This window comes from Macadamia integrifolia, chromosome 8 (assembly GCF_013358625.1).
Source record: "Macadamia integrifolia cultivar HAES 741 chromosome 8, SCU_Mint_v3, whole genome shotgun sequence".
NCBI classification, from domain to species: Eukaryota; Viridiplantae; Streptophyta; class Magnoliopsida; order Proteales; family Proteaceae; genus Macadamia; species Macadamia integrifolia.
In genome coordinates, this window is record NC_056564.1 from 527,699 (window position 1) to 554,196 (window position 26,498).

The following is a 26,498-nucleotide window of genomic DNA, read 5'->3' on the forward strand; positions in this document are numbered from 1 at the left end:
CCTGGAAAGACTGTACCGCTGAACCGTACTTCCTCCCGTGCCGGAACGTATTGTTAAGATACGCCGGCGCGCACTGGATCAGAGGCGTACAGCTGTACAGTCCATAACTGCATACCATTGTAAATTTCCCTTCCAGGTCCCTCTCAGTACGGTGACTACTCTTGGTCCGCCCAAGCCCAACCCACCCATTCCCGAACTAAAATTATTTATGTATTTATACATTACCTTTTTTTTTTTTTTTTTTTATATTATAACTACAAGGAAAAAAAAAAAAACTAATTCTTCTCTTTTCTTCGGTACAACAATCTATCATATTTGCACTTTTGACATCAAAAACTTTTTTCTTTTTTTTTTTTTTTTGGCAAAATCCACATTCGGGCCAAATAGTAAGTGGACCTCTGAGGCGTCATTAGTCAATAGGCCACAAGTATTACTACTTATTACCATATTATTACTATAAAAATTCAAAAAAAATGAGATAGAATGGTCAAACCAGCAAACTTCATTGGAAAGACTTGAAGAGATGGCCCGTAAACAATAATGCATAGAACGGCAACTCAAAAAATAAAAACGAATCATAATATATAAAACAATACTATTCTAAACAAAGGATCTCATTGTTGTAAGATTTCCTATTAGGTGGGCTAGCATAGTCAAAGATTTGTTTTCAAAACCGATTTAGTGGTGTTGACTAAAGATGGAATAAGTAGAAATAATCTAATATTATTGGTAAGTGATTTTTATAGAGATATTGGATTCTACTAGCACACCTTAATGGTATGAAATATTTATTACTATGTGTGGACCTAAGGTATTGTTTCCTTAATGGGGAATAAACCCTAATTTTATTGCAAGGTTGGTCTCTACTCTCATCCCTATATATAGTTATCACTGACCCATTAAGTGAAGCTAACGACCAAAAACAAAAGGGAAAGAGAGTAGACCAGACCAACATTGATCGTGTTGTACGAGAAGCATACAAGAAGACATCGAAGAGTTCTTATTATTCAGCCATGGATTCAGGTATGTATAAAACTTGTTTTTGTAGTGTTTATCGTGCATGCTTATCGATCTTCATGAATCGTTTAGTATTTATTTTCTTTCAATTGTAACATCTTACAAGTCAGATTTCATCAAATAAAAAGTCAGGTAAATAGGGCACGTGGTAGTACTTCCTTTTTTTCTTTTTAAGATTGGGTTGTTTTCATCATCATTCTCTTTCCCTTTTTTTTTTTTTTTTTGGTAAACGTTCTCAATTGTATTGAGATATTTTGAATCATGTTTTGATTTTAGTTGTTTGTTGTATATTTATATTGACTAAAACTTGACCAATGAGACTTCTAAAGTGTGAACCTATCATTTTTATTATTATTTAGCACGTGGCCACAGGTGAATTTACAACCTTCACCAACTTTAGAAATATTATACTTACTAATAAAAAATAAAAAAAAAGAGAAAATTACACCCCCATTTCTTGTAGTTTGCCAAAATTATACCCATTTCTTGTAGATCCAAGGATTTGAATGATTTGCACCCCTCCCTTGTAATTTGAAAGATTCTTACAATTAGGTCCAATCCGTTGGTCACCGTGAATTTGAAACTATTAGTTGGTGACTTTCACCATTTTAATGCCGAAAATGCCCTTTCATGATAAAGTGAACTTACTAATACGCCCTTCACTGAAAACGAATAAAAGAGAAAATCCCTCTTTCACTTTGTTCTTTTTCAACCTAGGTCTTCAACACCATTCTTCTGCAACCTTAGCTGGGTCAGAGAAGATAGCGAAGAACACCGCGGAGAGCATGATTGAAGCTTGCGAATAACCTGATTGAAGATAGTGAACATTTGCGAACTCCACCGCAAGCAAAGCCTTCCCCGTAAACAAGATTCCTCAAAATGAGGTTACTAATGAATCGATCAGAAAACGAGGAACTGTTAAAAGAAATCATTGTGTTATTAACACTTGGAAGCAAATCCCAACAATCAACGGGACCAAATCATAATTGGAATAATAAGATCCTCTAATGGCACAAACATGATTTTTCCCTACAGCAATGTGGGAGTAAGAGATGTTTTAGAGTTTCACAGGGACGAGATTAGTATCTGAACCAATAGAGTTCCAACGGTAGGGTTGAGAGGTATTGGCTTCAAGGCCACACATGAAACCCTCTCCCTCTTTGAGCGCAGCCATGGGCGGTAGAGCATTGAAATAATCGGCATTAAAGGTTAAGGAGTTGTTCCTCTCCCAGCATACCACATCTTGTTTCCCGCTTGCATCAATAGCACAGCAAAATCGTTATTCTCCGAATGCGGCGGATATCGAACCCATTGAACCAAACCCAACAACTCCAGTAGCCATTAACAATAGTAGCAGAAATGAGAAGGAAGAATCGCATAATCCTTTTTGGGTTATGATGAGGTTTGGGTATATAAGTATAAAATGGTATAATGGTCCTTTCATATTAAGACTATTTCAATTAAAGGGGTAATACATTATTTTGCTGTATAAAACTAACAACATTCTCACACTGTCAATTATAGGGGTGGGAGGCATAAATCGTTCAAACCCTTGGATCACATGTAATTTCGACAAACTAAACAGAGGAGGGGGCATAATTCTCCCAAAAAAAAAGTTCCTACATGCCCATTGTAATAATGTTTCTTATACACTCTGACACATGGATAGATGATATGGCTATAGGTGAGAGAACATTATAGGATAGTGCATGTACACACCGATGCTCGTGGCCAATGGGAGAGCGTGTGTGAGCCTCTTCAACACGAGACAACGTGATCTTTTTGCACCTACTGTTTTTGACAAAGGTAAATGCTCTCGAGTAGCGTTCTTTCTTTTTATAACTATTTTGACTGTTAGATTGAGAAGGCATATTCTAAATAAGTCTCGCATTAAATTTTAGAGTCCAATTCAGTCAAATACTTTCACATGTATTGACATGGATTCCACGTAAATATTCATCTATATAATATTGCGACAACTGCCATGCGCTCTACATATTCTTGGATTTTCAAAACTATGCTTGTCTATGAGGAGAATTCTTAGGAGGTTAAAATTTGACATGGAACAACAAACCTAGGGATAACCTACCGACAAAGACCCCATTTAGTTATTTGCCACATGATTATTTTTTTATTTTTTTATTCTTTTTTTAAAGCACATGACAGTTATAGGTTTTTAAAATAGGCATGTGGGAAAGATTCTCAAAGCGGGCACGTAAGATAAACTGAGTTCCTTACATTTATATTATAAAATATTACAAAAACTGAATTTTGGTCGAACAATAAATCTTACTTTATGCTTGAACGCCAGTCTTATCATGTCTTAGTTTGAATTCTAGTTTAGTAATTTACTCAAAAAAAAAAAAAATTTATTTATTAAATAGTTTGTATCCATCTAAACCTCTACCTGAAATGGCAAGTCGTTGTTTGATAAACTCAATAAACTGGAGCAGGATAAGGGCAATGGTTTTCTAAGTAGGTTAATTATTAAGCTATTTAAAAAAAAAAAAACTATCTAATTGCTGGAAAAGGCTGGCTAACCGCCATGGTGCCCATCATATGTCACCTTATATCTCCTCTCTTTTAGAAAAGATCCCTTTGCCTTCTACGTTCAACCTTATGATAATATGATTGATGCATATTACTAGTATATTGAAAGGTGTTAGCATGTTCAACCCTCTACCTTGATTGGCATATATAGTTGTTTATTTTTTTTGTCTTTGAGAGGGTGGCCTTTGAATAAAGATTGAGGAGGGCCAAGGGGATTCTAATCATCTACAGCAATGGAGAGAGTTTAGCCACATCCAACGGTTGGGAACACCCTGTGCATGCACCTCAACACTTGGACGTGCACCCCACGAGGCTTCTAACCATTGAGTGTGCGTTGCAGAGAATCTAAATCTGACCAAAAGGATATCTAATGAATCATAAGAAAATTACTATTGATTATAAAATATTATTAATTTTTTTTTTAAAGAAGAGAGAAATACACAAACTCATTAATTATTTCATCATTACTATTGTCTAATTAGGTTTTTCTCATATTTTCTAACTACTTTTGCCAACCAACAACTACACCCACGCTCGATGCTAATGACACATGATGAATTATATAAAATGAAAATTTGTGGCCCTTACACCCAAACACAAGATGGCGAATTAATATCCCACACCCTTGTGAAACCCAAAAAAATCCAAGCCTTGATGTCCATCTATGTTCTTCATGGCCCCACGCTAATATAAAAGCCACACGGTCATAAAAGGTTAATTTCACCTGATTGACTATATTCACTCCACGATTGGTCCACGCTTGATGCTCACAGGTACTAATGAAGGAATTCGAAGTTTGAACATAGAGCTTTTGGCTCAAGCCCTCCGCAGCCTATTCAACCATCGTTCTATGACTATTGAGTAACATATGGAGTCTATGCCTGTGTAATGGATCGACGGTTTTAATTAATTACCCTTACTTTTGGTGATTTCTTGGACAGATTTACCCATTGTTATGTACCGTTACATTGATACAGATTCGGACACATAACGGATCGGCCATGCCATGTACTTAAAGTCTTAAACCATGCTTGGGGAGTAATAAATGAAATTTCTTATTTCTCTCTCTATGTTGTTTAGGAAGGAAAAAAGCCAAAATATAATATCCAATTTTCCAAGATTTTCGATTGTCTCCCCAATAGCACAGTTTCCTTAATTATTAAAAGAAGATAGAACCATATATTCCGTCTCAGTTCCACGTCATTAACTGTTCTTCTGGCACTGACTAATCGCTACAGACCATTTACCATAAAAAAAAATAAAAAAAATAAGAGACTAAATCGCTACAGAGTACAGACTATGAATATATATCAAGAAATGGGAATTCTCTTGCAATAAGTAACAGATAAACCCCAAGTTTATCCTTTTTTTTTTTATTATTATTATTACTTGCAAGTGAAAAAACTTACCCGGCCCATCTCTGTTACTGAGATACCCCAAAATTTTGTCAACCATGGCCTCCTCCTCCTCTTCCTTCTTTGTCCTCTTGGTGCTCTTAAACACCATCACTAGATTAATAATCACCAATCCTGGAACCACATGCAATGCCTCATCAACAGTAGTGCCACCAAAATTCCCAGCTATATTGGTTTTTGGCGATTCAACTGTGGATACAGGGAATAACAACTTCATCCCAACAGCTTTCAAGGGTTGTCACCCACCTTATGGTCGAGAATTCCCTGGTCATATCCCAACGGGAAGGTTTTCGGATGGAAGACTAGTTCCCGATCTACTGGCTTCTGCCTTGGGAATCAAGAAGCTTGTGCCACCCTTCTTAGACCCACTTCTATCGGATAAGGAACTCTGTACCGGAGTCAGTTTCGCTTCGGCGGGATCAGGTTACGATGATCTAACCACAGTGGTATCAAGGGTGATCCCAGTGTCACAGCAGCTACAATACTTCAAGGAGTATATCAAGAGACTCAATAAGGCCGTAGGAGAACACAAGGCTAAGAAGATAATAAATGGCGCCTTGGTTATGATTAGTGGAGGATCTAATGACTTCCTCATCAACTTCTATGATCTTCCAACCAGGAGTCTACAATTTAACATCTCAGGGTACCAAGATTTTCTGCTACAAAAGTTACAAGACATAATTAAGGTCACGATCTTTCTCTCTCTAGATCTCTAGATTTCTCTCTCTCTCTCATATGTCCTTCTTCGATCTACAGGAACTGTTTGATCTGGGATGTCGTAACTTCATTGTAGCGGGGGTTCCTCCATTCGGCTGTGCGCCTATCCAGATCACGGCAAAGTTGAAGAATACACCTGCCAGAACATGCATTGAAGAAGAGAATAAAGATGCTCGTGCTTATAATTCCAAGCTCAAGCGAGTAGTGAAAAAACTAGAAGAATCGTGTGAAGGAAGCAAAATGGTGTACCTCAACATCTACGATCCTTTCATGGACATGATCAACCAACCACAAAAATACGGTAATTCAGACAAAAGATTGCAAATTAATTAAACAAGATTTGAATTTTAATGATATGAAATATGCTTTAGAACATGCCCTACATAAGACCCTGTTTTGGTTTTGATTCAATTCTCTGTTTTTTGTCTCCTTTTCTTTTTGAATATTGTGTCTCGATGAGCCTATGACTGATTAATGGATGGATGAAGATGTATTTGGAGCTCAAAAAATTAAAAAATAATAAAAAATAAAAACCTCCATTGGTATGGGATCTACACGTTGTCCACCATCTTATACTCCAAGACTGCGAAGTCAATTTTTATTTTTTATTTTTGGTGGGGGGGTAGAACTGCCTAGCTAATAATAGGCATCAAAATAATTATAAAAGGAAAGTACATATTGAAAGCGTATTTTCTCTTCCCCAAACTTAAATATCCAGCTGTTAGCGTCCTTATAATTTTGAATATAATATGTGTATCTACTTACCATCTGACTCGGATCCTACCCATTCCTTGCCTTATGTACACTTGTAGACTTCTAGTCCACCCTTAGCTAGGCCCAAGGATAAGGAGAATAGTTATAATTATTTTTGAGAAAAATAAATTAATTAGTTCATATAACTAAGGTTGGGCCATACACATACTATCTTCTCTGTTTAAGATTGACAAAACATCTTATAATTAAGAGGTCATGAGTTCAATTATCCTTCGGCCTAGCTATTGAAAAATAAAAATAAAAAAAACACACAAACATTTTACATTGGTTAATTAACAATTAACCTAGTTGGTGCATGTTTGTAAAATTAAGAAATTATAAGTGAGATTGAGGGTATTGACATATCTGGTTATTGTGGTTGCAGGATTTGTGGAAACAAAGAAAGGTTGCTGTGGGAATGGATTGGTAGAAGTAGGACCCCTTTGTAACCTACTCACACCACCATGTGCCAATGCTTCTGAGTATCTATTTTGGGACGCCATTCATCCTGGTGAAGTCGCTTATACACACATTACCCGTTACGTGCTGGACCATGCCCATATGCTCTTCACGATCCCTACTACTCCTGCTAAAGCAAACTAAAGGGCTTGCGCCTCTGGGTTCTTGTTTCTCTTCTGGTCTTATTCTTCTCTTAAGGCAACTAGTCCAGCTGTAATACATTGTAGGCCCGCTCAGTTCTCGTTGGATCTAATCTATATCATACTTATTCTCTCTCTCTCTCTCTCTCTCTCTCTCAATTTTCAGCTTGAATGGGGATATAAATTATGAACAAGAGATGGCTACTTGGTTGCGTAGTCTCTGTACTAATATGGGGTCAATGAGAGCACTCATAGGGTATTAACATGAATGAATTTTTATACTTTTCAGAAGATGGGTAATAGTTTTGCATGATCTTTTTTTTTTTTTTTTTTTATGAAAGTAATTTTATATGACCAAGGCCACACGATTAGGCAGCTTTCTTAATTTTTCTCATAAATTATTTTCTATTTCTTTCCGTCTATGAACATGCAAAATTAAATAAAGATGATAATAATGACTAGGTCATCAGATCACCTGATTGTTTACGGCCAAATAGTGTTACGTAACAGCTTGGCTGAACATTCTCATCACTTAGAGATTTGAATCAGTCATGGCTGGATGGTATCAGAATCGTTTTGGATTAGTCTGAATCGGCCCATAATTGATGTGTAGGCCCATAGGCCTTGTTTCTGTACAAGGATTGATCTGGATCGGACCAAATTGGCCGATTCAATCCAGTTTTCATATCCTACCGGGCTGAAACGCTTTTTTCTCAATTAGTTAATTGACCGACATTTTTTTATTTGGAAAAAATTGACCGACATTTATTTTATGAAAGAATTTTTTTTTTTGGTAGAATATTTTATGAAAGATGAATTGCCACAACACTAGAGTTTAGTTTCCCACCAAATGTGAACCAAATCGTGGAATATATAGGGAAAAGTAGATAGAGAATGTGTGGGGCCCATAGGTGAGCATTATTGCAATCTTTTTCCTTTTTCCTGATTAATATATTTTTTTTTTTGAAATAATATATTTTTTTCTGTACTAGAGAAATAACTGTAGCATCTAAGGAAGATCAAATTTTGGTGAATGGATGGAATTATTTTAAAATTGAGTTGTGCGTGATTGTGGAATCAAAAAAGGCTAACTTCAAAGATGCGTACGCGACTTTCATAGTCCAATTACAAGCCAGATTCTTAATTTTTATCATTCCCCTATCTCTCTCTCTATATATAAATAAAGTATATAGTTTAGGGGATGGAGCAACTTAGCAAACTCAGATCTTCATAGATTATATTTTTTAAGACAATGTATGACCTAGCTTAGGGTTTTGTGTGTCCTTATCATGAGTATGGGCTAATGAATCAAATTATAAATTAAATTATATTCATGCATTAATGAGATAACTAAATTAATTGATAAAATAATAAAATATTACATATCCTCTTATTGGCATGGATTTTATTTAGTTCTTCTAATGGTCCCTATCTCCATCTATCATCACGGATCAGCTACTTCTTGATCCGCCACCACTCCTCCTTCCGTGGTCTCAAGGAGAGTTTAATTCATGAGGCATGGTACTTGCCAACTGAGGTCCCCTCTTGGGATTAATCATGAATTGAATATGTATGCACGCATAGAATGCCCGTCCTTAATTTATTCACAATCGAATTAAATAACTACCAGTTGCCTTCCTCTTGTTGAATTAGAGATTCAAATCTACTAAAATAAGAAAAATGCCATACCTATCCCATGATCAATGGCCAGGTTGATAGACATAGTGATACGTTAGCATATGATATGTAGCTTAACTAGACTATAGTGCTGCCTTAGCAAATGAAAGAGGGTAATACTGTCGAGGAAAAATGTTTCTCTAAGCCGTCAGGGCAACCTCTACCTTTCTTTCTCACACACATACACATAAAAAGACCTTGCAGCTCATTGGTGCACTTCTCTATGCCACTTGCTTAGAAAACCCTCTCCCTATTATCAAATTCATTGCAAGAAGTTTGAGAAGAGAATAAGATTAGAAAGATGTGAGGGAGGGAACTGCTAGTGTACCCTTTGCAGTCGGCTCTAATATCTTTAATTTTCCAAAATAATATTCAAAAGAAGGTATGGAAGTTTGGATGGGGGATATGCATATCCTATTTCTAAGATTCCATCGATCAAAGAGCAAATAGAGGGTTGGGTTAGTATATAGGTTGTTCTAATGCATTCAACAGAAGGCCCATACTGCGGAGGACAAGTAGTGTTAGTTTTCTTGAGATTCCTCATTCTCTTCCTCCCTTTCGAAGTACGTACTCACTGAATTCTCTCTCACTAGCTCAATTCGATCTTGTGGGAGATTGATCAGAGAGAGAGAGAGATGCCTTGTCTGAACCTTTCGATGAACGTGAGTCTGGATGGAGTCGACACCGCTCCCATAGTCTCTGAAGCCATAAAGGCCGTCGCTGATATCATCGGAAGACCCGAGTCTGTAAGTTTTCTTTCGCTCTCTCAATATCGTGCTGTCTTATCTATGAAGAAATATCTTCTTCCTCTTACAGCTTTATTCCTTTCTAACTACCATTAATCCACCAGTTACGTTATGGGCACCTGCTGCCTTCATTTTACGGCGATTCACTCCCTAGTCCCTTCACCATGCATCCCTATCTTGATGATTTTTTTGTTGATTTGGCCGTGGCCTGCTGTGGGGCCTGTGGGGTGGGCCATCTTCCTTTCCAGCTGGGATTTCCTAACCGTTCTCTCCCTCTCCTTTTTTTCTGAAATGGAATTTGGAAACTGTAGTGGTTCATTGACAACCAAAAGGAGCGCCTAAGGTTCTTCCTAACCGTGATCGGGGAGGAACTTTAATTTTGCAGATCTGAGTCATCGATCTGACCCTGCAATTCAGTGGGAAAACCTTAAGGGGGTGTTTGGTTCGATAAATCTTTGGGATGACATTCTTTAGAATGATAATTCTTAATTTTTGGAGCTGTTTGGTTCCACTAGATTGACCCTCATAAGTGAGCACCCTACTTCCCATGAATGACCATATTACAAAGAATGTGTTCCAAATCTGAGTTTACCTCAACACTTAAACTCAGATTTGAGCAACATTTTTACCACCTAATATAAAAGGAGAAAGCGGAAAGAAGTTCTCTACGGAAGCCAATATCTCAACCCGCGAGAAACATGTACTAGCCTCAAGGTAGGGGTATCAATTCCTAAACCGAACCGGTAAAACTGGCCGAACCAAACTGATAACAACACGGACCGAACCGAACCGAACCGAAGCCTTATTGGTTCAGTTCGTTTTGGAGTATTGCAACCTCAAAACCAAACCGAATTGCACCGAAAATCGGATGAACCCGAAACCAAACCGAAACCGGCTCAAAACCCAGACCGAAACTGAAACCAAACCGGTAAGAAACCGAAACACTCCAAAATTCATTAAAAAATTAAAATTTGCATAGTTTTGTATACATTTGTATGGAAAGTTGAATCCAAACTGGACCAAAAACCAAAACCAACCCGGTTAAAAATCGATTTAAGAAACCGAAGACAAATCGAAACCAAATCGCACCAAAACCAAAACCAAACCGAAACTGGAATTTCCTTATTGGTTCGGTTTCGATTTCAGCTTTTCCATACCGAAATCGACTCAACCCGGACCGACCGATTGACACCCCTACCTCAAGGCAACCAAACGATTTTTCAGAAAGAAACATAATTCAGAAGAATGTCTATTAAAAGATTAACATTCATATCCGATATATACATCATTTGATTTACCGAACCAAACACCCCCCCTAAGCAAAGCTATTTAGATTTGTTTGGGGGCGGGGGCGGGAGATAAGGAAGGGTACTTTTGAAAATATTGATATATAGTTGGATTTGTAAGGAATGATATCAGTTGGCAGAACTTTGAGCCTGACTTAATTGTGGGTCAAATTAATGTTGACGCTTCTGAATTAGTTAATTAATTAATTGTAAGTCTGTCTATTAATTAATTAATAATTAATATTGTGATCGATCCATGGTGAAATTGCAGTATGTGATGGTGTTGATGAAGGGATCGATACCCATAACATTCAACGGGAACGAAGAACCAGCGGCTTTTGCGGAGCTAACATCCATGGGGGGGATCGACACTGGCGTCAAAAGGAAACTGATTCTCGAGATCGGCACCATCCTTGAGACAAAGCTCTCCATCCCAAAGTCACGTTTCATCTTCAAAGTCTTCGACACTACTGCCATGCGCCTCAACTCCAAAATCTGACCTACCTTCCCTTCCCAATCCTTCAATTCCTACACCCATATTTAATTAATTAATGTAACCAAACCAATTAAGGCTTCTCTTCTAATTCTTATCCCCCTCCTCCTCTTTCTGTTTTCCCACTCCCGCTAAGCAAATTAATGCTCTAATAACTTATGTGGGTAATGTCTACATGCCACCCATCTTTAGTATAGTGGCACACTTTGAAAGCTACCATTCTTAATTTCATGTGGCAAACATATGGGCTGTTGGTCACTTATAAAAGTAATAACATATTCTTCTTATAATTCTGAAAAAATATATATATATATATATATATATATAATTTTTTTTTCTTTAACCATTTTTCAATCATCTCTTAAGTTTATTTTAAGTACAAATTTGACCAGAATAGGTGTGGGAACTAGACGAATTTTATAGACATAATGACCGACTCAAAATTATCAAATTGGACCAAAATTTTAATTATTGGCTTTATTCAAACATGTTTCAAACCTTTATTTTAACACGTTGCATAGTTTAATTTGACTATAATTTGATATGATTAGAGGGACAATTAGGATAACATGGTCACAACTCTAAGTATTAGTGTACAACCTATCATTTGGAAAATATAATTCTCATTGTCAGGAAAATAAGGTCCTTCAAAATTCGTGAAGGAAACTCGTTTCGTTTTATATTTTATGTTCTCCCCTGAATGTTTCATCTATTACATAACTCTTCCCTGCGAAGTTTATAATTACAAATTTTTCCCTCTTAAGTTGTAGATTCTATCAATCGTACCCTGACCATGAGTGAAAAACGGTTGAATGAGGAATCATGTTGTACAAAATTGCTTTAAATCCCAAAATACCCTTGACCCAATGGAGATGACCTATTTGCCCTCAACACTTATTGTCATCTTCTTCCGTGAGGAAACCATTAACCGATTGGGATTTACGGTTATGAAATCGGAGAGAGGGATTCCACCTTGTCATTGTTGAATTTATTGTTCTTAAATCGGAGAGGGATTTCAGGTTGTAGATATAGTGTTCTCTGAAATCGCGTTTGGGTTGCAGATTTACTGTTCTTCCGCCCCTCTGTTTTGCGAGTGGGTTGAAGTTCTGAAGATCGATTACTCCCCTATTTCCATTACTGTGACGGGAGTGTTATGAATTTCTACGTTGGCCTTCTTAGCATTTCTTTTCGGACGCTTCAGTTCAAAATTTTGCCATTCTACTTCGGTTTAAAGAAGACGAAGAAGCATATGATCTTTGATTCAACTGCATTTGGCGTTTGGATTACTGTTCGTGCTCTGATGGAAGCATTTGCTATAGGATTTTAGTATCTTTGAAATAAAGGGATTGTGCTTTGGTTCAGAATCAAGGCACAATCAATTCCTATTTTCATATCTATGGGAATCCCAGTTATGAAATTGTTTTCGTTCAAATCATAGTTTGCCGATCTCTTTCATTCGACCATTATGAGAGGCTGAGAAACTAGTGGATTTCTCCAAAGTTGCGGATGAGGAAGCGTAGACCAAATGCGTGAGTGATCAATTGAAAAGTAAATGTATGGATGGGAGAGAAGCCATGGCGCTACCTGGGACTGCATCCTATTTTATGCTTCAGCAATAGAGAGGAGTAGCAAGATCAGGGTTACGAGCTTAGACTGGGTTACATGGACCGCCTGGTATTCGTCCATTGTCTAGTTACATGGACTGCAATATGTTGCTTTCCTATTATTTACACAAAGGGGATGGGGGGTAAAAAGGACATTTAACATTTGATTCTAACAGTGTTAACACCATAGGGTATGCTTGTAATTTTAAACTTTGCAAGGGTCTGAGTGTAATAGATGAAACATTCAGCTGAGGAGAGTGAAATTTCCTCTTTTTTATGATAAAAATAGAAATAGCATACTTCCTATACTTGTAATTAGGTAATTATGGGATTAACAACCCCCACCCTCCCCCAAAAAAAAGAGAAAGGAATGCTATCGAGTTACCAAGGAATTGGGTATACTAGCGAATATAGACAATTGGATTAGATAGATTATATCAATATCATTGGGTACTTGTTGTCTTACATAACCTACGCAACTCCGACGCTCTACAGTCACTCTTCTTCTCTCTCACCATCTCTGGCTTCCCCTCTCTCTTCCATAAATTCCGGCTTCTTCAAACTCGCCATATATGATCGGATATGGTGGCTTAACACAAAAAATATTTTTTTACTGAGAAATACTAATTTAGAACGTTATTGGGGTTTAAAGGCCGATTCCCAATTCGATTAAAATGGGTCAAAAACCGATCATTCATCGGAGGTTTTGTCTTTGATGAATCGAAAACTTGGAACTGAAACTGAAAATAAGAAATATAGAGAAGGGATTCAGGAATTTGAATCAATTAGTGATTCATTCTCATAATCTCATCACCTTCAAACTTCAAAGGGTTTCAAATTTTAATCTTAAATTGGCGAAAATTTTGATTTTAATCCTAGTTGTTGAAAAATGGAATTGGGGTTTTGGTAGGTTTTTGCGTACCTTTTATTGTCGGCGAACGTGGCGGGAACGACATTGGTTCCGATATTCATACATCTCAAATGAAAGACTCAAATCTCTCTCTAACTCTTTCTATCTCTTATTGTCTTTGTGCTTTATTTCTCCTTCGCAATCACAGCAGAAGCAGTTCAAATGTAGAGAATGAGAGACAAGGTGTTGTGATTTACTATTACGTTTCAAGTTTTAGAGAGAGAGAGAGAGAGAGAGAGAGAGAGAGAACAAGAACAAGAACAAGGGATGTCGATGAGCTTCAACAGTCCTTCTCGGAGCCTTGGAAGTGCGAGGTTTCAGTTTGGTGGGTCTTCTACGAGGCTGAGATCTTCATCTTTGAAGAAGCCACCTGAGACCCTTCGAAAAGCGTGGCCGATTGTTTGTCTTCCTCCTCGTCTTCGACTTCTCTTCATATCAACCTTTCTCTTGTTGCAGGGAGAGGGAGAGAGGCGGAAAGGAGATATAGCTGTTTGCAAGCTAGACATGGTAATCAGGGTTTCAGGTCAAGCAGTATCACCAGTCAGTTGCAAAGGGTAGCAGGAAGAGGGGAGAGGAAAGGTGTAGCAACAGTGAATTGAAAGTTTATATATCTTCTCTCTATCCAACGGTTTAATTCAAGTTAATCAAATTTTACGATCAAAATTTTGTTAGCATTCTTAATTCTTAGGTACTCCGCTGGCATACTTACTCCTCTCCCTTTTTATAAGAAAAAAGGTTATGAAAAATCTCAGAAAAATCTCCAGTAGACTTTTCATGAAAAATGTTTTTTCACGCCTAATGTTGATTTCCATAAAATAATATTGAAATTTGAAGTTTCGCTCACAAATTTGATCTGAATTGGTTTCTAGGCTTCACGAATTTTGTACTCAAGTCGGTTGATTCGTCAAAAGTCAAATCAAAACCGCTTTACTCGCAGCTTCCATGCTAACTATGAGTCTACGAGGGCTTCACTTGGGATTGTCGGCATAACCCAACTATGAACCATGCCTCCGTGACTTCGTGGACAGAACTCGGAACCCTTTGCTATGGTAGGTGCCAGCCGTATGCCGCCCATCCACTAGGCACGAGCATAGTTAACAAATTCGGATTCGGGAATTATTCGGAATAATTCGATTGATTAATTTAAGGATTCGGTCAAAAAAGTAGTCAAAAAAGCTAATTGGGTTTTTTTTTTTATTTTATAAAATACTGTTTAAGTGGACCGAATAATTCGGTTTAATTCGGATTCGGTCCGAATTATTCGCGTTTTATATTTACTTTTAAAAAAATTGTGAATTTTACCGAATTTTATTTTTAATTTGGATTCGGTCAGATTTTTTTTGATAAAATTCGAAAAAATTCGGTTTGGCCGAATAATATATTGATAACACTGGGCACGAGCTCTCGATCACTCAGACTGCTAACGCAACTACCTACGCCTACCGGCTACGGCCTATCCCCTATCATATAATCTTGTATTTTGTATTATCTTTTTTTTTTTTTGTAAAATGTATTTTATATTATCTCGCTCTACTCTCTGACCGACGGACTCTCTGGACGGAAAAAAATCGTCTGTTTTTCTTCATCTATGTTTTTCTTGTTTTGCTACCTTCAGAAGGCGACATGTGGTATTACTTTAAATGGACGGTCAAGATTGAATTAAAAATCAAACTGGATGTAATAACCCTCACCCAACTGAATTAATCTTGATCGTTGATGACACATGTCATCTTCTACAACTAGCAAAACACAATAAAAATAGGGAAGGGAAAAACAGACGATTTTTATCCCTCTCTCTGGACTCCTGTATGACTGACAAACTATAAATTAAAGTGGAGCAATGGAAAGGTCATTCACGAGACGGAGGAAGGACCCGAGGGTTTGACCGCGCCCGCACCGTGAGAGTTGGACGAGAGAAAATCGAGAGTAGCGAAACCGACTGAGAGGATGCCGTGCCTCAACCTGTCGACGAACGTTGGTTTGGATGGGGTGGACACCTCTTCCATCCTATCCGAAGCTACCAAGACTGTCGCTAAGATCATCGGAAAGCCAGAGGCGGTAAGTTTCACCATCCGTCACTCACTCTCTCTCTCTTCTTTCTTTTTCTTTTGGGGTTGGGGGCATTTAATGTGCTCTAGGTCCTCAAATCCCGATCTCCGTTCTTTTTTATTCAATTTCTCCCCACAAATTTCCATGAACATCCCATCCCCGCCAGCTAACACTGGTCCCAATTGAAAGCACTGCTGCTGTTACTCTACCTCAATTCAGTTGTGGGCTTCAATATTCCACAGCTTTCTACCACTGTCAGCTCCTGCCAGAACTTATCAGGGGCAATTTTTATGCGCCTTTTCCCTAATTCTACCACTGTCGTGGATTCTGTTTCTCCTCCCTCTGAATGGAGATATGTGTTGGAACTGTGTCAATCAAATCTGTTATAAAACGTTATTTACGAGGGTAATTATGATTGTGCTGGGATAAGGCTGAGTTTCTTGTTGTTATAATTATGATTGTATGATATTAGCGGCCCATGGTTGTCATAGGTTTTACCTAAATCTGTTGGCAATTAGAGACAGAATTGGGCATTCTACTTATACATTCGTTACTTTGTCTGTGGTCAGAAAGAGTGATTCCGAGAGACACAAGTGCGAGTGTACATTGGTCTGGATTACATGAGAATCCTATGGATTAGTGTTAGTGGTTTAAGTACAAGATTCTCATTGTAGTTTTCGTTTAGTCGTCAGACCTAAGAGATTATTATCGTTGTAGTAAGGCATTATGGTTTTGGTGTACCAATGGTTGATGTCTTCTCCAACCATATATTGGTGGGCTGTATTCATGGTATTAAACTCTGTACAGAAGAGATGCTTAACAAGGAATTCACATCCCTTTTGGGAGAATATCTGAATATGATTAAATTGTTTGTAAAAGGTTTGAAAATATTAATGTGCATTAATATTTATGTTCCATATGTTTTGAAAAAATGTTGAGATAACCCAATCAAAGGTTAAGATTCTCGGCGTATAGAATTTCGATGAACCTAGGTGGTGATAGTTATTAGTTATTATTTCCATGCCTCATCATGTGACATTGTAGAGTGGAGAGACCATGTTGATGGTTGACTGTAATATTTTTGAGAGATATTAGAGTTATATCTACATTGGATGTACTTATTGGTGGATATCAGTGATTGGAAATTGGTGATATTAGCTAATAGACACCTATGGTAGTTTTCCCATTGAGATCCTAACTCTTCCCAATACTAGCAGCTGAGGATGAAATTTGAAGCATAATTTTTAGTTATTAGACAATGAGGATTATTAAATATTAGAGCCTTTAATTGATTAATTAATGAGACAAATTAATTACTTTATATAACATATTATAGGGGAAGTTCAAGAGAACTTGAAAAAATTCTCAAGAACATTCCTTCAATAAAAATTAAACATAAACTAGCTAAAACAATCAAACATGATCCTTTGATACAAGGTCCATGGACTTCTATGAAACCCCTAAGTTGATACACACTTTAACACTCTCCCTCAACTTATAGTATATTTATCTTACATACCCAGCTTGTGACAACCACTAAGAAATGTAGTCCGGAACGATGTCTTCATGAACATATTGATTATATTTTTGTGTCAATTTGACATTGATTGTGTGCTCTTTAAAATCACTCCAAATTCTGGGTTTTGGATTTCAGATTCTTGTTATTTTACTGCTGCCTTATATCTGTGTCTCAGACTTCTTCCATATTGTCGGGATTTTCTCTCCATTCATTGCCTACATCTCTATTCACATTCCACTCAAGAAAATGCAAAGGCTGTGCTTGGTTGTAAGGGGATTAAAGGGAAGGGAAGTGAAATTTTCATACTTAAAAAAGAAATATATGTAATCATTACCCATGTGACTTTAACATTAACTTCAAATCATTCCATATTTGGTTATAAAATTTCACTTTACTTTGCATCCAAAACCCTTTACTATAATATGTAAAATATATCATTACTAAATATGGTTTAAAAAATTAAATAGTTTATGCATATCATATGGGATAATGATTATAAACATTTCATTTTAAAGAAAGAAAATTTCACTTCCCTTCCTTTTAAATTCCCATTGCACCCAAACAGAGCCAAAGGGTTTACCTGAATTGATTCTTGATTCATGATTCTTCATTCACTGCAAGTTAATTCAAGGAATGGGGGCGAACGGATCAAATAGAGCCTTAAGCACATTTGCTATAATTGCACTATACGTCTATGTCAAGATCAGATAATGAATTAAACAAACAAAGTTAATGCATACTGCCTACTTCAGCTCTTTATTTGTCTGTTTTTTTGGAGTATGACATCTGCCTATGGTCTGGGTTTATGAGTTAGCTGAGGCTGGGGTGAGACGGTGAGTGGACAGAATTTTTATTAGGGACCCTGTTCCATAATGTAGTCTCTTCTTGGGGTTTTGTGGTCTGATATACTGTTTATTGTTGTCATTGTTGTACTATATGTTTGTTTAGCTTCTTTTTGAAAATTGTAATCAATCCCAACCCCCAAGGAAAAAAAATAATATTATAATCACGTGTTGAAAATATGAAGTTTTGAATGTAAAATGTTAGGGTTGCAAACGTGGCTCATTGGCCAACCAAACTTGATGCATCAATGTAATGAGTCGAGGGAATTGATGTCAGAAATCTAGGTGGTTGGTTGAGAATTGATGTCAGACATCTAGGTGGTTGGTTGAACTCACAAACCAGCCTATGAATCCCATTATGCCATAGTGTTGATCAAATAGAAACCAAACCGAACTATCTAACTGGAAAGTACCATAAGTATTTGTATTACCTCCGTACTGTTTTTATTTTCCTTCTTCATATTTACATACTTAACAAATAAATGTACTCTGTTGTGAATTTTTACAGTATGTGATGATTGTACTGAAAGGGTCAGTTCCAATGTCATTTGGTGGGACTCAGCAACCAACAGCTTATGGTGAGCTGGTATCCATTGGTGGTCTCAACCCTGATGTCAACAAGAAATTGAGTGCTGCAATTGCAACTATTCTTGAGACAAAGTTATCTGTTCCTAAGTCTCGATTCTTCCTCAAATTTTACGATTCTAAGGTAAGCTATATCAACACCTCATGTTCCCCCACCACCAAGTCGTTACTGTCCATCTGTTCTTCTCATTGCATTTTTCCTCTTTGTTAGGGCCATCAAAGCAAAGATTATGCACAGTGTTTGCATGCTTTACATCAGCAATAGATCATGTAAATAATCCTTTACTGGTTTAAAATCATGGCTGAAGTTGTTATTAGCTTGCAAGTTTCTAGGGATTCTGTTAAGTATTTTTTGTTCAATCTTTGTGGTGATATTGGTGGCTATTCTGTGCTATTCAGTGCTGCTATCAAGGTAATGATTCTCTGTCTTTTTGTATGCTGCAGGGTTCAGACTTTGGATGGAATGGATCGACCTTCTAAATTCTGTGGCGCTTTGGCCGTGTTGTCTGGAATCTCTGCAATATGTGTATGCAACTCGGTATTCTTATATGAACTCTCATGACTGTCGTGGGGATGCTGTGAAAGAACATTGTGTTATGTTATCTGATAGACATGTATCATTGGAGGGATTTGGAGATGTGGAATACCTAATTCTATTGCTAGTTTTGACTCTTAACTGTGCTCCTTTTATTTTAAGAATTATTATCATATTGTTGCTGGTTCATATGGGAATTTTGAATGTTGCATCAGCATACCTAGGTAAATTAGGTACCTGGAGGATAAACCATCAGGATGACCAAATTAATTAAATTTGGGTACACATAATATCTATCCAATGAGGTAGGACCATAGGAACACAACCACCTACATGAAGTTACAAGCATACTTCAGTTTATACCATTCAGCTGTCTGTCTTGGAAGACATATGCTGCTAGCTTTCGTAAGACAACAGATTGATTTCATGCATCTTTTGTTCTGATTATGTATGTATATAGTATAAGCTTGTCCTAAATAGTCTCTTTTTTTTTTACCGGGGGTGGGGTGGTACAAAACACCTACCTTGGCCAAATAAGTTAGAAACAGCACTAGTGATGTACTGGAAATGTGTTTGTGATTTGGTTACTCTTTTGTGCTTGATCTGGATTCCCTGTTTTGATGCCAGATGCGGCCATGTGTCTGTTTTCTTTCCTGTACAGGGTTAATTAAATGCTTGGTCTGGGGAGTGTAGTTTCCAGTTCCACGGTTGCCCAATGAACCATGCTCTTTCCCATTGGGATATGGAATACACATTTCAGTACAGTTTTCATTAGTAGCATATTAGTTTTCTTTTTGTAACAGAGATCTGGAGACCCATTGTAGAGTTCAGTAGGAAAACCCAGGGTATTTACACAAGTGAAGATTGAGGATTTCTCTACTACTTGTCTCATTATAATATGTTATATGTTTATTAGGATAATCTAATCTCCCCCTCCGTGTCCGAGGTCTTCTTCCCATTTGCTCCTCTAATATATCTACTTTACACCACATACTGTCCACATTCGTCGTCTCCTGCAAAAATAACCCCTCCCTCCTTGGTGAAAGATCGATACGCATTGGAATATCAATTCTTGAACAAGGCCCTTGGCTGAACCAATGCAAGCTTTGAAAGCGTGGAAGATAAAAGACTCCTCATCCATCTGTACTCTCATGGAGGAATCAATTCAAATTTGCTCTATCCCCAACTATACTGTTCGAACTTGCTTACTGACACCGATAGCACACTGGTTTGGAATTGGAAAGTCGGAGTGAAGTGCAAAGATATTCGAGAAGGGAAGTGCTTTTCAGCTGTGCCAACTCCTCTTCAGACACCAGTTGGATCAAGTCACTCCTGAAGTGGGAAATCATGTAGTGTCGGTTAATTTTGTACACCTAAATCTAAGTTTGTGTAGTTTTTTTAAACTGAAACATAGTGTGGGTATCTAATTTTCTTTAATGTTCATTGTTCCGTTTTTTTTTTTTTTGGTAAAAATGGTTCATTGTTCTTTGCCCTGACAAATTCTTTTGTTCTCTAAACACTGCTATGTTTGGTATGCATTCTTGGAATGTATTCTGGACCAAGAACACATTCTGGACTGTTAAAAACATTGTTTGGTAAGCATTCCATTCTCAAAATTCTAGAACATGGTCAATAATTCAGTCCATTCTGAAATGGGATCTTTTCCCATTCTGCATTCTCCAGCTCTTGGCACAACCCCGATGAAAATAGCTTTGCCATTAATCTTATGAAAGACACCTTCTCTCCCAAGGAATGGTGTCTCATTCTTACAAATCTCTAAAAACTATTTTTCTTTCTCTATCTGAAAATCGCTTCTCTCGCCCCAAATCTCTCTTTTTTTCTCCTTCTTAAGATTCCTTGAATCTAAATTCCTAGAATCACCCGTTTTTCTTGCGATCTTTACTGGTTTGATGTAAGCAATACTATCTAAGGTACCATTCAAAATTTTATATTTTTATTTGTGAGGTATTGATGTAATATTGTCTGGGATCTTTAAAGAGATTTCACCCATGAGGTGTTTGATAAAATGTTTGAGTATTCTCACATAAAAAATGCATTTTAAACAAACATTTTATTTAAACAATGTTCTCATTCTCAGTTAAGAACACATTCTATATTTTTAGAATGAAAATGCACATTCTCATAATGAGAATGCATACCAAACACAGCCTTAAACTTCCTTAGGTGACTAGAATGAGAGACCATATATGTAGGCAGTAGCCTCGTTGTGTGCATGTGATTGCCTGTTTTTTGTTTTTCTTCTGTATATTTTATTTATTTTAATTATTATTATTATTATTGACAACATAAGATTACAATCGGATAGCATTTTTTGTTTAGATGGAAATTCACATGGCATTACAAATTTAATAATAAGGAATGCCATTATAAAGGGCATTTGATTTGGCACCTAAAAGTATCAGTATAGTATAGTGGATATTTTCATTGTTTACGGTCCTTATATTTTTGGGCACAAAACATTCTACCAACATAACTAATTTAAAAATAATTGTTTTAAGGATGTTTTCTTTTTATTTATTTATTTTTTATCAGTCGTTTTTTCACCCCTAAACTCCATATTATAATGGAGCTTCCCTCGATATACCAAATCTTATTTTCGGGTGCAAATAGACAAAATCAGATATGCCCCAACCCCTCAATTAAAAAATTATATATATATATATATATATATAAAAAAGTCCCCTATTTATCCGTCCATTAACGGAGGGTCTCGTCTCCGTCTCTGTCTCTCTGCATATAAATGTGTCACGAAATGTCTGGTGCTTCTTTTCTGCGCTGAATTGAATTGAAATTCCGAAATCTCCTCTTAATCGCGGATCTGCTCAAAGTGGAGCAAAAGCTACTTAACTTCCTTCCAAGTTCCACCATCCAAAAACCCAAATTATCATCCATATATTTCGTCGATTGGTCTCAGATTCAATCCATCCAACGGAATGTCATCTCCTCCCACTCTCCCGATTTCGAGCCCCCAAGCGAACATCCCTTCTGCCGGTCAGTCTCAGCCTCCCATTGCGACTCCGGCTTTCCGTTTCTTCCTCAGCCGCCTCTCTGAATCCGTCCGCCAAGGCTTCTCCCAACGACGACCATGGTTGGAGCTCCTGGATCGCACCTCCTTCGCCCGTCCTGACTCCCTTACAGAGGCCGCGTCCCGCGTTCGCAAAAACTTCTCCTACTTTAGGGTTAACTACTTCACCCTCCTGGCCTCTGTTCTTGCCCTCTCTTTGCTCTCTCACCCATTCTCTCTTTTTGTCCTCCTTTGCCTCCTTGCTTCCTGGCTTTTCCTCTACTTCTTCCGCCCCTCTGATTCCCCTCTAGTGCTTTTCGGCCGTACCTTCACAGATCGGGAGACTCTTGGCGTGCTTGTCGTACTTACTGTCGTCGTCATCTTCCTCACCAGCGTTGGGTCCGTTCTCATCTCCGCACTCATGGTCGGATTGGCGATTGTTTGTGCTCACGGTGCATTTAGGGTTCCGGAAGATCTGTTCCTCGATGATCAAGAACCTGCTAATGTCGGATTTCTCTCGTTCCTTGGTGGAGCCGCCTCTTCCGCCGCCGCTGCTGCCGCACCTGCCGTCGCTGCACGCGTTTAAGGACGTCATCTGGTCTTATGGCGACGACGACGAGGTTGGTTTGGCCAATCTTGATTGTTCTTTGTCAAATTATTTTTTAGAACCTTCTTTTTTTTTTTTTTTTTTTGTTCTATAGAAAAGAAGATACACTGGATCGGTATTCTTGCCTTACTCTTTTATTTTTTTGTCACTCCCCCTCTTTCTCTCTAGTCACTAAATATAGACTGGATCTGAAACCAACAATTGTAGATCTGTTCTCATTTCTTTTTTGCTTCAAATAGAAATCTATGTAATTTCTGATGTTGGATCTTTAACCTTAGTTTTCTGTGTTATCTTCTTGATGCATCGTTCTCATTTTATAGAAGTTGTGACCGTTTGTGTGGGTTCTTCTTTTCTGACCTATTCTTAACTCTTAACAGATTCTATTGTTGTGCGGACGCCCCCGGGGGGGGGGGGGGTGTTGTTAAGGAGCATTTTTGTTAATATTGATTTTAGGCCTGCGCGTGTTCTATCTTGGGATGTTAGGGTCTTTATCTCTTATCAATGTTTGGGAAGTTATTCAGTCGTACCTGAGTGTTGAGATCATTCCTCTCATGGGTCGATGCTTCCTTGTCACCCAGATGTTTAACCAACTGGTTTTATGGTTCCCTTTCTGTGTGAGAATTGGATGGTGTACAATTGTTCATCCTTTGCTTTCCTCTCTTCTGCTATTTTCCCCCCATGATTATCATTTTATGCTCTGGGCTACGACTGGTGATGTTGAAACAAACATTTTAATATGCAATAGTTATGTGCAATTAATGCCCATGTAAGATCACATTAGATGTTTGGTCATACTGCTCGACCTACAACGATCCTCAAATTTTGGCCATGAGCCACACTTTGTAGTTGTACCCTTCTTTTTTCTGTGCAAGCCCACAGCCGGGAGGTGGGGGGATTTTATTATTCCTATAAGGGCCAAAAAGTAAAATATAATCTTTAGAAGATCGTCAGGGAATGAGGACTCCCAAAGTCCCTGTATAGGGTAACTCAGAACCCATGTTGAGATATGGTGGGCAAAAACATTCTCTAACCCATTTCCATGATAGAAGGAAAACAATTTAATCCTTGCTTATAGAAGCTTGGTATCCATGATAATCGTGGAGACTTCCAATGGAGAATGGAGGGGTTTTCCAGCCAAGCATCATACCAGCACCAAAAAGTTAGAATGAAAGGCAACACAAAAGAAAGTAACGTTTGTTGTTCATTTAAAATCATACAGCTCAAACCCATATGTTTCGGCTTTGAAGAATGTTGCATGTGTATATTAGATGACAAACTCTTTGTTGTAGCCATGTCCAACAAGTTTTGACTGGTTGGTAGCCAATTTCATTGAGGACCCTCCCAATAGTTACAGAATAGCCAATTTCAAGAAGCTACCAGCTTTAGCATCATGATGAGTATAAGATCCCTCAGTCCTAGTCCCCCTTCTACTTTAGGTTTTTACAGGCAGTCCCATCCAAGTTTTGCTTGAAGAAATTCCTCAGTTGGGAAGTAGATACTGCCAAGAAGTCTTGCCCACAAAGAGTTTGGGTTATTAAGTAGCTACAATCCCTGCTTTGCTAACATAGCATCATTCTGAGTGATAAGACCCCTCAGTCCTAGGGACCCCTTCCAGTTTAGGTTTGCATTGACAGTCCCATCAATCCAATGAATATTCCTTTCATTTTGTTTTTTGATCCCCCACAAGAACTTGCATCCCGCTTTATTTTAAGTCATCAAGCAAGCCCTGAAGGAGCTTGAAGCGGGCATGGTATACATTGGTGTGGTTGTCGTTACTGATTTTATCAAGACTTACCTTTAGCAATCTCTCTTTCCATCTGGCTATTTTGTTTAGTCTCTCTGGTTCTTGATACATTGGATGTGCCTTATTTTATTTTTCCCAATATCCATTGGTGATCGCAAGTATTTTTCTGGTTTAATAAGACCTTCGTACTCCCACAATTCGATATTCTGCACATCCTTGCTGGGTGTTTGGGGTAAAAGTTGCCGCTGACTTTTGGAAATTTACTGCTTGCCCAGAGGCTCCACAATATAAGGCCAACGAATTTTTAGGCTTCTAAGTGAAACTATGATCAGCTTTAAGGAAGATTAAGCAATCATCTTTAAAGGAGTGTATCTTTGTACCTAGGTCTAGTTTTCTGGGCATATGCATATTAGCCTTTTTCAACTTAATCCATACATTTTTTTCTTTTAGTTACCTATTTGCCCATAAATCACCTGAATTGCCCTGAGCTAATTTTGTGTATAAAACTTGATCAAGTCAACTTTGTTGTCGATGATGGTGAACTTCTATGGATAAGTAGTAAGTACTTAAGAGTTCTATAACCTTGGTTTGGTGATTTGAACTGAGGGACTTGGTTATGATTTTGGTTCTGATCGTTTTTCACTTGAAGGATAAGGTAGCTTATTCTTTTGGGCTTGGTGTTTGTGGTGTTCAAAAATGTTTATAACAGAGAGTGTCCAAAGGCCACCTTGTACCACAGGAGATGTGTGCTAAAGATTGCAGTAAGGTTACTGTGATTATCCAAAGGATCTGGTGGCCATTGAAGAAGATATAGTCTGTCAAGGTTATGTGAATTGGTGAATTTTACCATGTGTTTCTTAGTTCAGCGATTGGGGAATGTTGGCATTGTCATGAAAACTATTAGGTGCCGTTAAAATTTCAAATATATATACTCATATTTGTTGGTTTATGCAGGCAGCAGAATCTCGAGTACGAGGAACCGCTTAACTGAGACTGAGGATGTAGAGATCGATTAGATTATGGAGCAGAATCCAAAAATGGATTCCAATCTGATTCGAATCGGAATCGGCCAGAATCAGTGCGGTCGAACCATTTCTAAGCTATTTTGTGGTGAAAATAGAAATGAGTAGGATTCCAATTCAGGTAGTAACGATTAGGATCGGTAGAAATCAGGATCGGTGGCCAGTTCTATTTGGTGCCCACTGCCCACTGCCCACTGCCCACTGCCCACTGCCTACTGCCCACTGCTGCATATGGGTTGAAATTAGTTTTTTGCTGCCAGGTGACAAATGAAATATTTTTAGGAAAAATGGATTGGTACAGAGTGAATGAATTGAACAAACACAATGATTCCACAGAGTGAATGATTGAATGCATGTATTTGACTTGATAGTAAGAAAGAAAGAAAAATATCGAGCTTGAAACTTTTAGAATGACACTTGAGTTTTAGGGCTTTTGTCGTTTTTATATTTTCATTGTTAGCAATGGTGCTGTAATTTGCCTTTAACAAGGTCACACCCTTGCTCTAATATCCGTCTGGTAAGAAAGGGGTGATCAAATTTTTAGCTTTGGAATATTTTACTTCTTGTAAAAAAATTTCAACGTTCTCTGGAGTGAAAAGTGCGTTGGGCATTTATTACTTCAAGCCGATACCACGTTCCTTCCCACCCCACGCCAAGTGGAAGTACCAATGAGTAACCAACCTTCTGAGGGTAAGGGTCACAGGACTACAGGAGGGGCTAATTGATGGGTTCTCTATACAGTGAGCTACTGACCTCAGAGAGCCCTCTCCTTGAAACTTAAAACTTGAAAAAAAAAAAAAAAA

General features: G+C 37.8%; 4 protein-coding genes across 6 annotated transcripts; all 4 read left to right on the forward strand.

The window, feature by feature from the left end:
• The first annotated feature begins 5,014 nt into the window (after positions 1–5,014).
• On the forward strand, positions 5,015–7,286 carry LOC122085526 (GDSL esterase/lipase At2g30310-like). The gene is made up of 3 exons (XM_042653998.1): positions 5,015–5,668; positions 5,739–6,000; positions 6,838–7,286. Exons 1-3 carry the CDS (start codon positions 5,021–5,023, stop codon positions 7,053–7,055), a joined length of 1,128 nt encoding a protein of 375 aa, XP_042509932.1. The 5' UTR covers positions 5,015–5,020; the 3' UTR covers positions 7,056–7,286.
• Positions 7,287–9,271: 1,985 nt separating this feature from the next.
• On the forward strand, positions 9,272–11,427 carry LOC122085660 (macrophage migration inhibitory factor homolog). Its single transcript, XM_042654155.1, has 2 exons — positions 9,272–9,474; positions 11,032–11,427. Exons 1-2 carry the CDS (start codon positions 9,364–9,366, stop codon positions 11,257–11,259), a joined length of 339 nt encoding a protein of 112 aa, XP_042510089.1. The 5' UTR covers positions 9,272–9,363; the 3' UTR covers positions 11,260–11,427.
• Positions 11,428–15,587: 4,160 nt separating this feature from the next.
• Positions 15,588–19,438, forward strand: LOC122087382 (macrophage migration inhibitory factor homolog). 2 transcript variants are annotated; one of them, XM_042656489.1, is made up of 4 exons: positions 15,588–15,825; positions 18,686–18,886; positions 18,974–19,032; positions 19,207–19,438. In XM_042656489.1, exons 1-3 carry the CDS (start codon positions 15,715–15,717, stop codon positions 19,025–19,027), a joined length of 366 nt encoding a protein of 121 aa, XP_042512423.1. In that variant the 5' UTR covers positions 15,588–15,714; the 3' UTR covers positions 19,028–19,032; positions 19,207–19,438. The 2 variants fall into 2 exon arrangements, with proteins under 2 accessions (XP_042512423.1, XP_042512424.1); XM_042656490.1 differs by lacking the exon at positions 18,974–19,032 and having other exon boundaries at positions 15,590–15,825.
• Positions 19,439–22,011: 2,573 nt separating this feature from the next.
• Positions 22,012–26,111, forward strand: LOC122087381 (PRA1 family protein B3-like). Of its 2 annotated transcripts, none has more exons than XM_042656487.1 (2): positions 22,012–22,942; positions 25,628–26,111. In XM_042656487.1, the coding sequence occupies exon 1, from the start codon at positions 22,252–22,254 to the stop codon at positions 22,906–22,908; it is 657 nt and encodes a 218-aa protein (XP_042512421.1). In that variant the 5' UTR covers positions 22,012–22,251; the 3' UTR covers positions 22,909–22,942; positions 25,628–26,111. The 2 variants fall into 2 exon arrangements, with proteins under 2 accessions (XP_042512421.1, XP_042512422.1); XM_042656488.1 differs by lacking the exon at positions 25,628–26,111 and adding an exon at positions 23,307–23,694.
• Positions 26,112–26,498: the final 387 nt, after the last annotated feature.

Coding starts and splice junctions, on each gene's coding strand:
- LOC122087382 (XM_042656489.1), top strand. CDS start 15,715: ATGCCGTGCCTCAACCTGTCGACGAACGTTGGTTTGGATGGGGTGGAC. Junction 15,826..18,685: donor TCATCGGAAAGCCAGAGGCG/GTAAGTTTCACC, acceptor GAATTTTTACAG/TATGTGATGATTGTACTGAA. Junction 18,887..18,973: donor TCAAATTTTACGATTCTAAG/GTAAGCTATATC, acceptor CCTCTTTGTTAG/GGCCATCAAAGCAAAGATTA.
- LOC122085660 (XM_042654155.1), top strand. CDS start 9,364: ATGCCTTGTCTGAACCTTTCGATGAACGTGAGTCTGGATGGAGTCGAC. Junction 9,475..11,031: donor TCATCGGAAGACCCGAGTCT/GTAAGTTTTCTT, acceptor GTGAAATTGCAG/TATGTGATGGTGTTGATGAA.
- LOC122085526 (XM_042653998.1), top strand. CDS start 5,021: ATGGCCTCCTCCTCCTCTTCCTTCTTTGTCCTCTTGGTGCTCTTAAAC. Junction 5,669..5,738: donor AGTTACAAGACATAATTAAG/GTCACGATCTTT, acceptor TTCGATCTACAG/GAACTGTTTGATCTGGGATG. Junction 6,001..6,837: donor CAACCAACCACAAAAATACG/GTAATTCAGACA, acceptor TTGTGGTTGCAG/GATTTGTGGAAACAAAGAAA.
- LOC122087381 (XM_042656487.1), top strand. CDS start 22,252: ATGTCATCTCCTCCCACTCTCCCGATTTCGAGCCCCCAAGCGAACATC.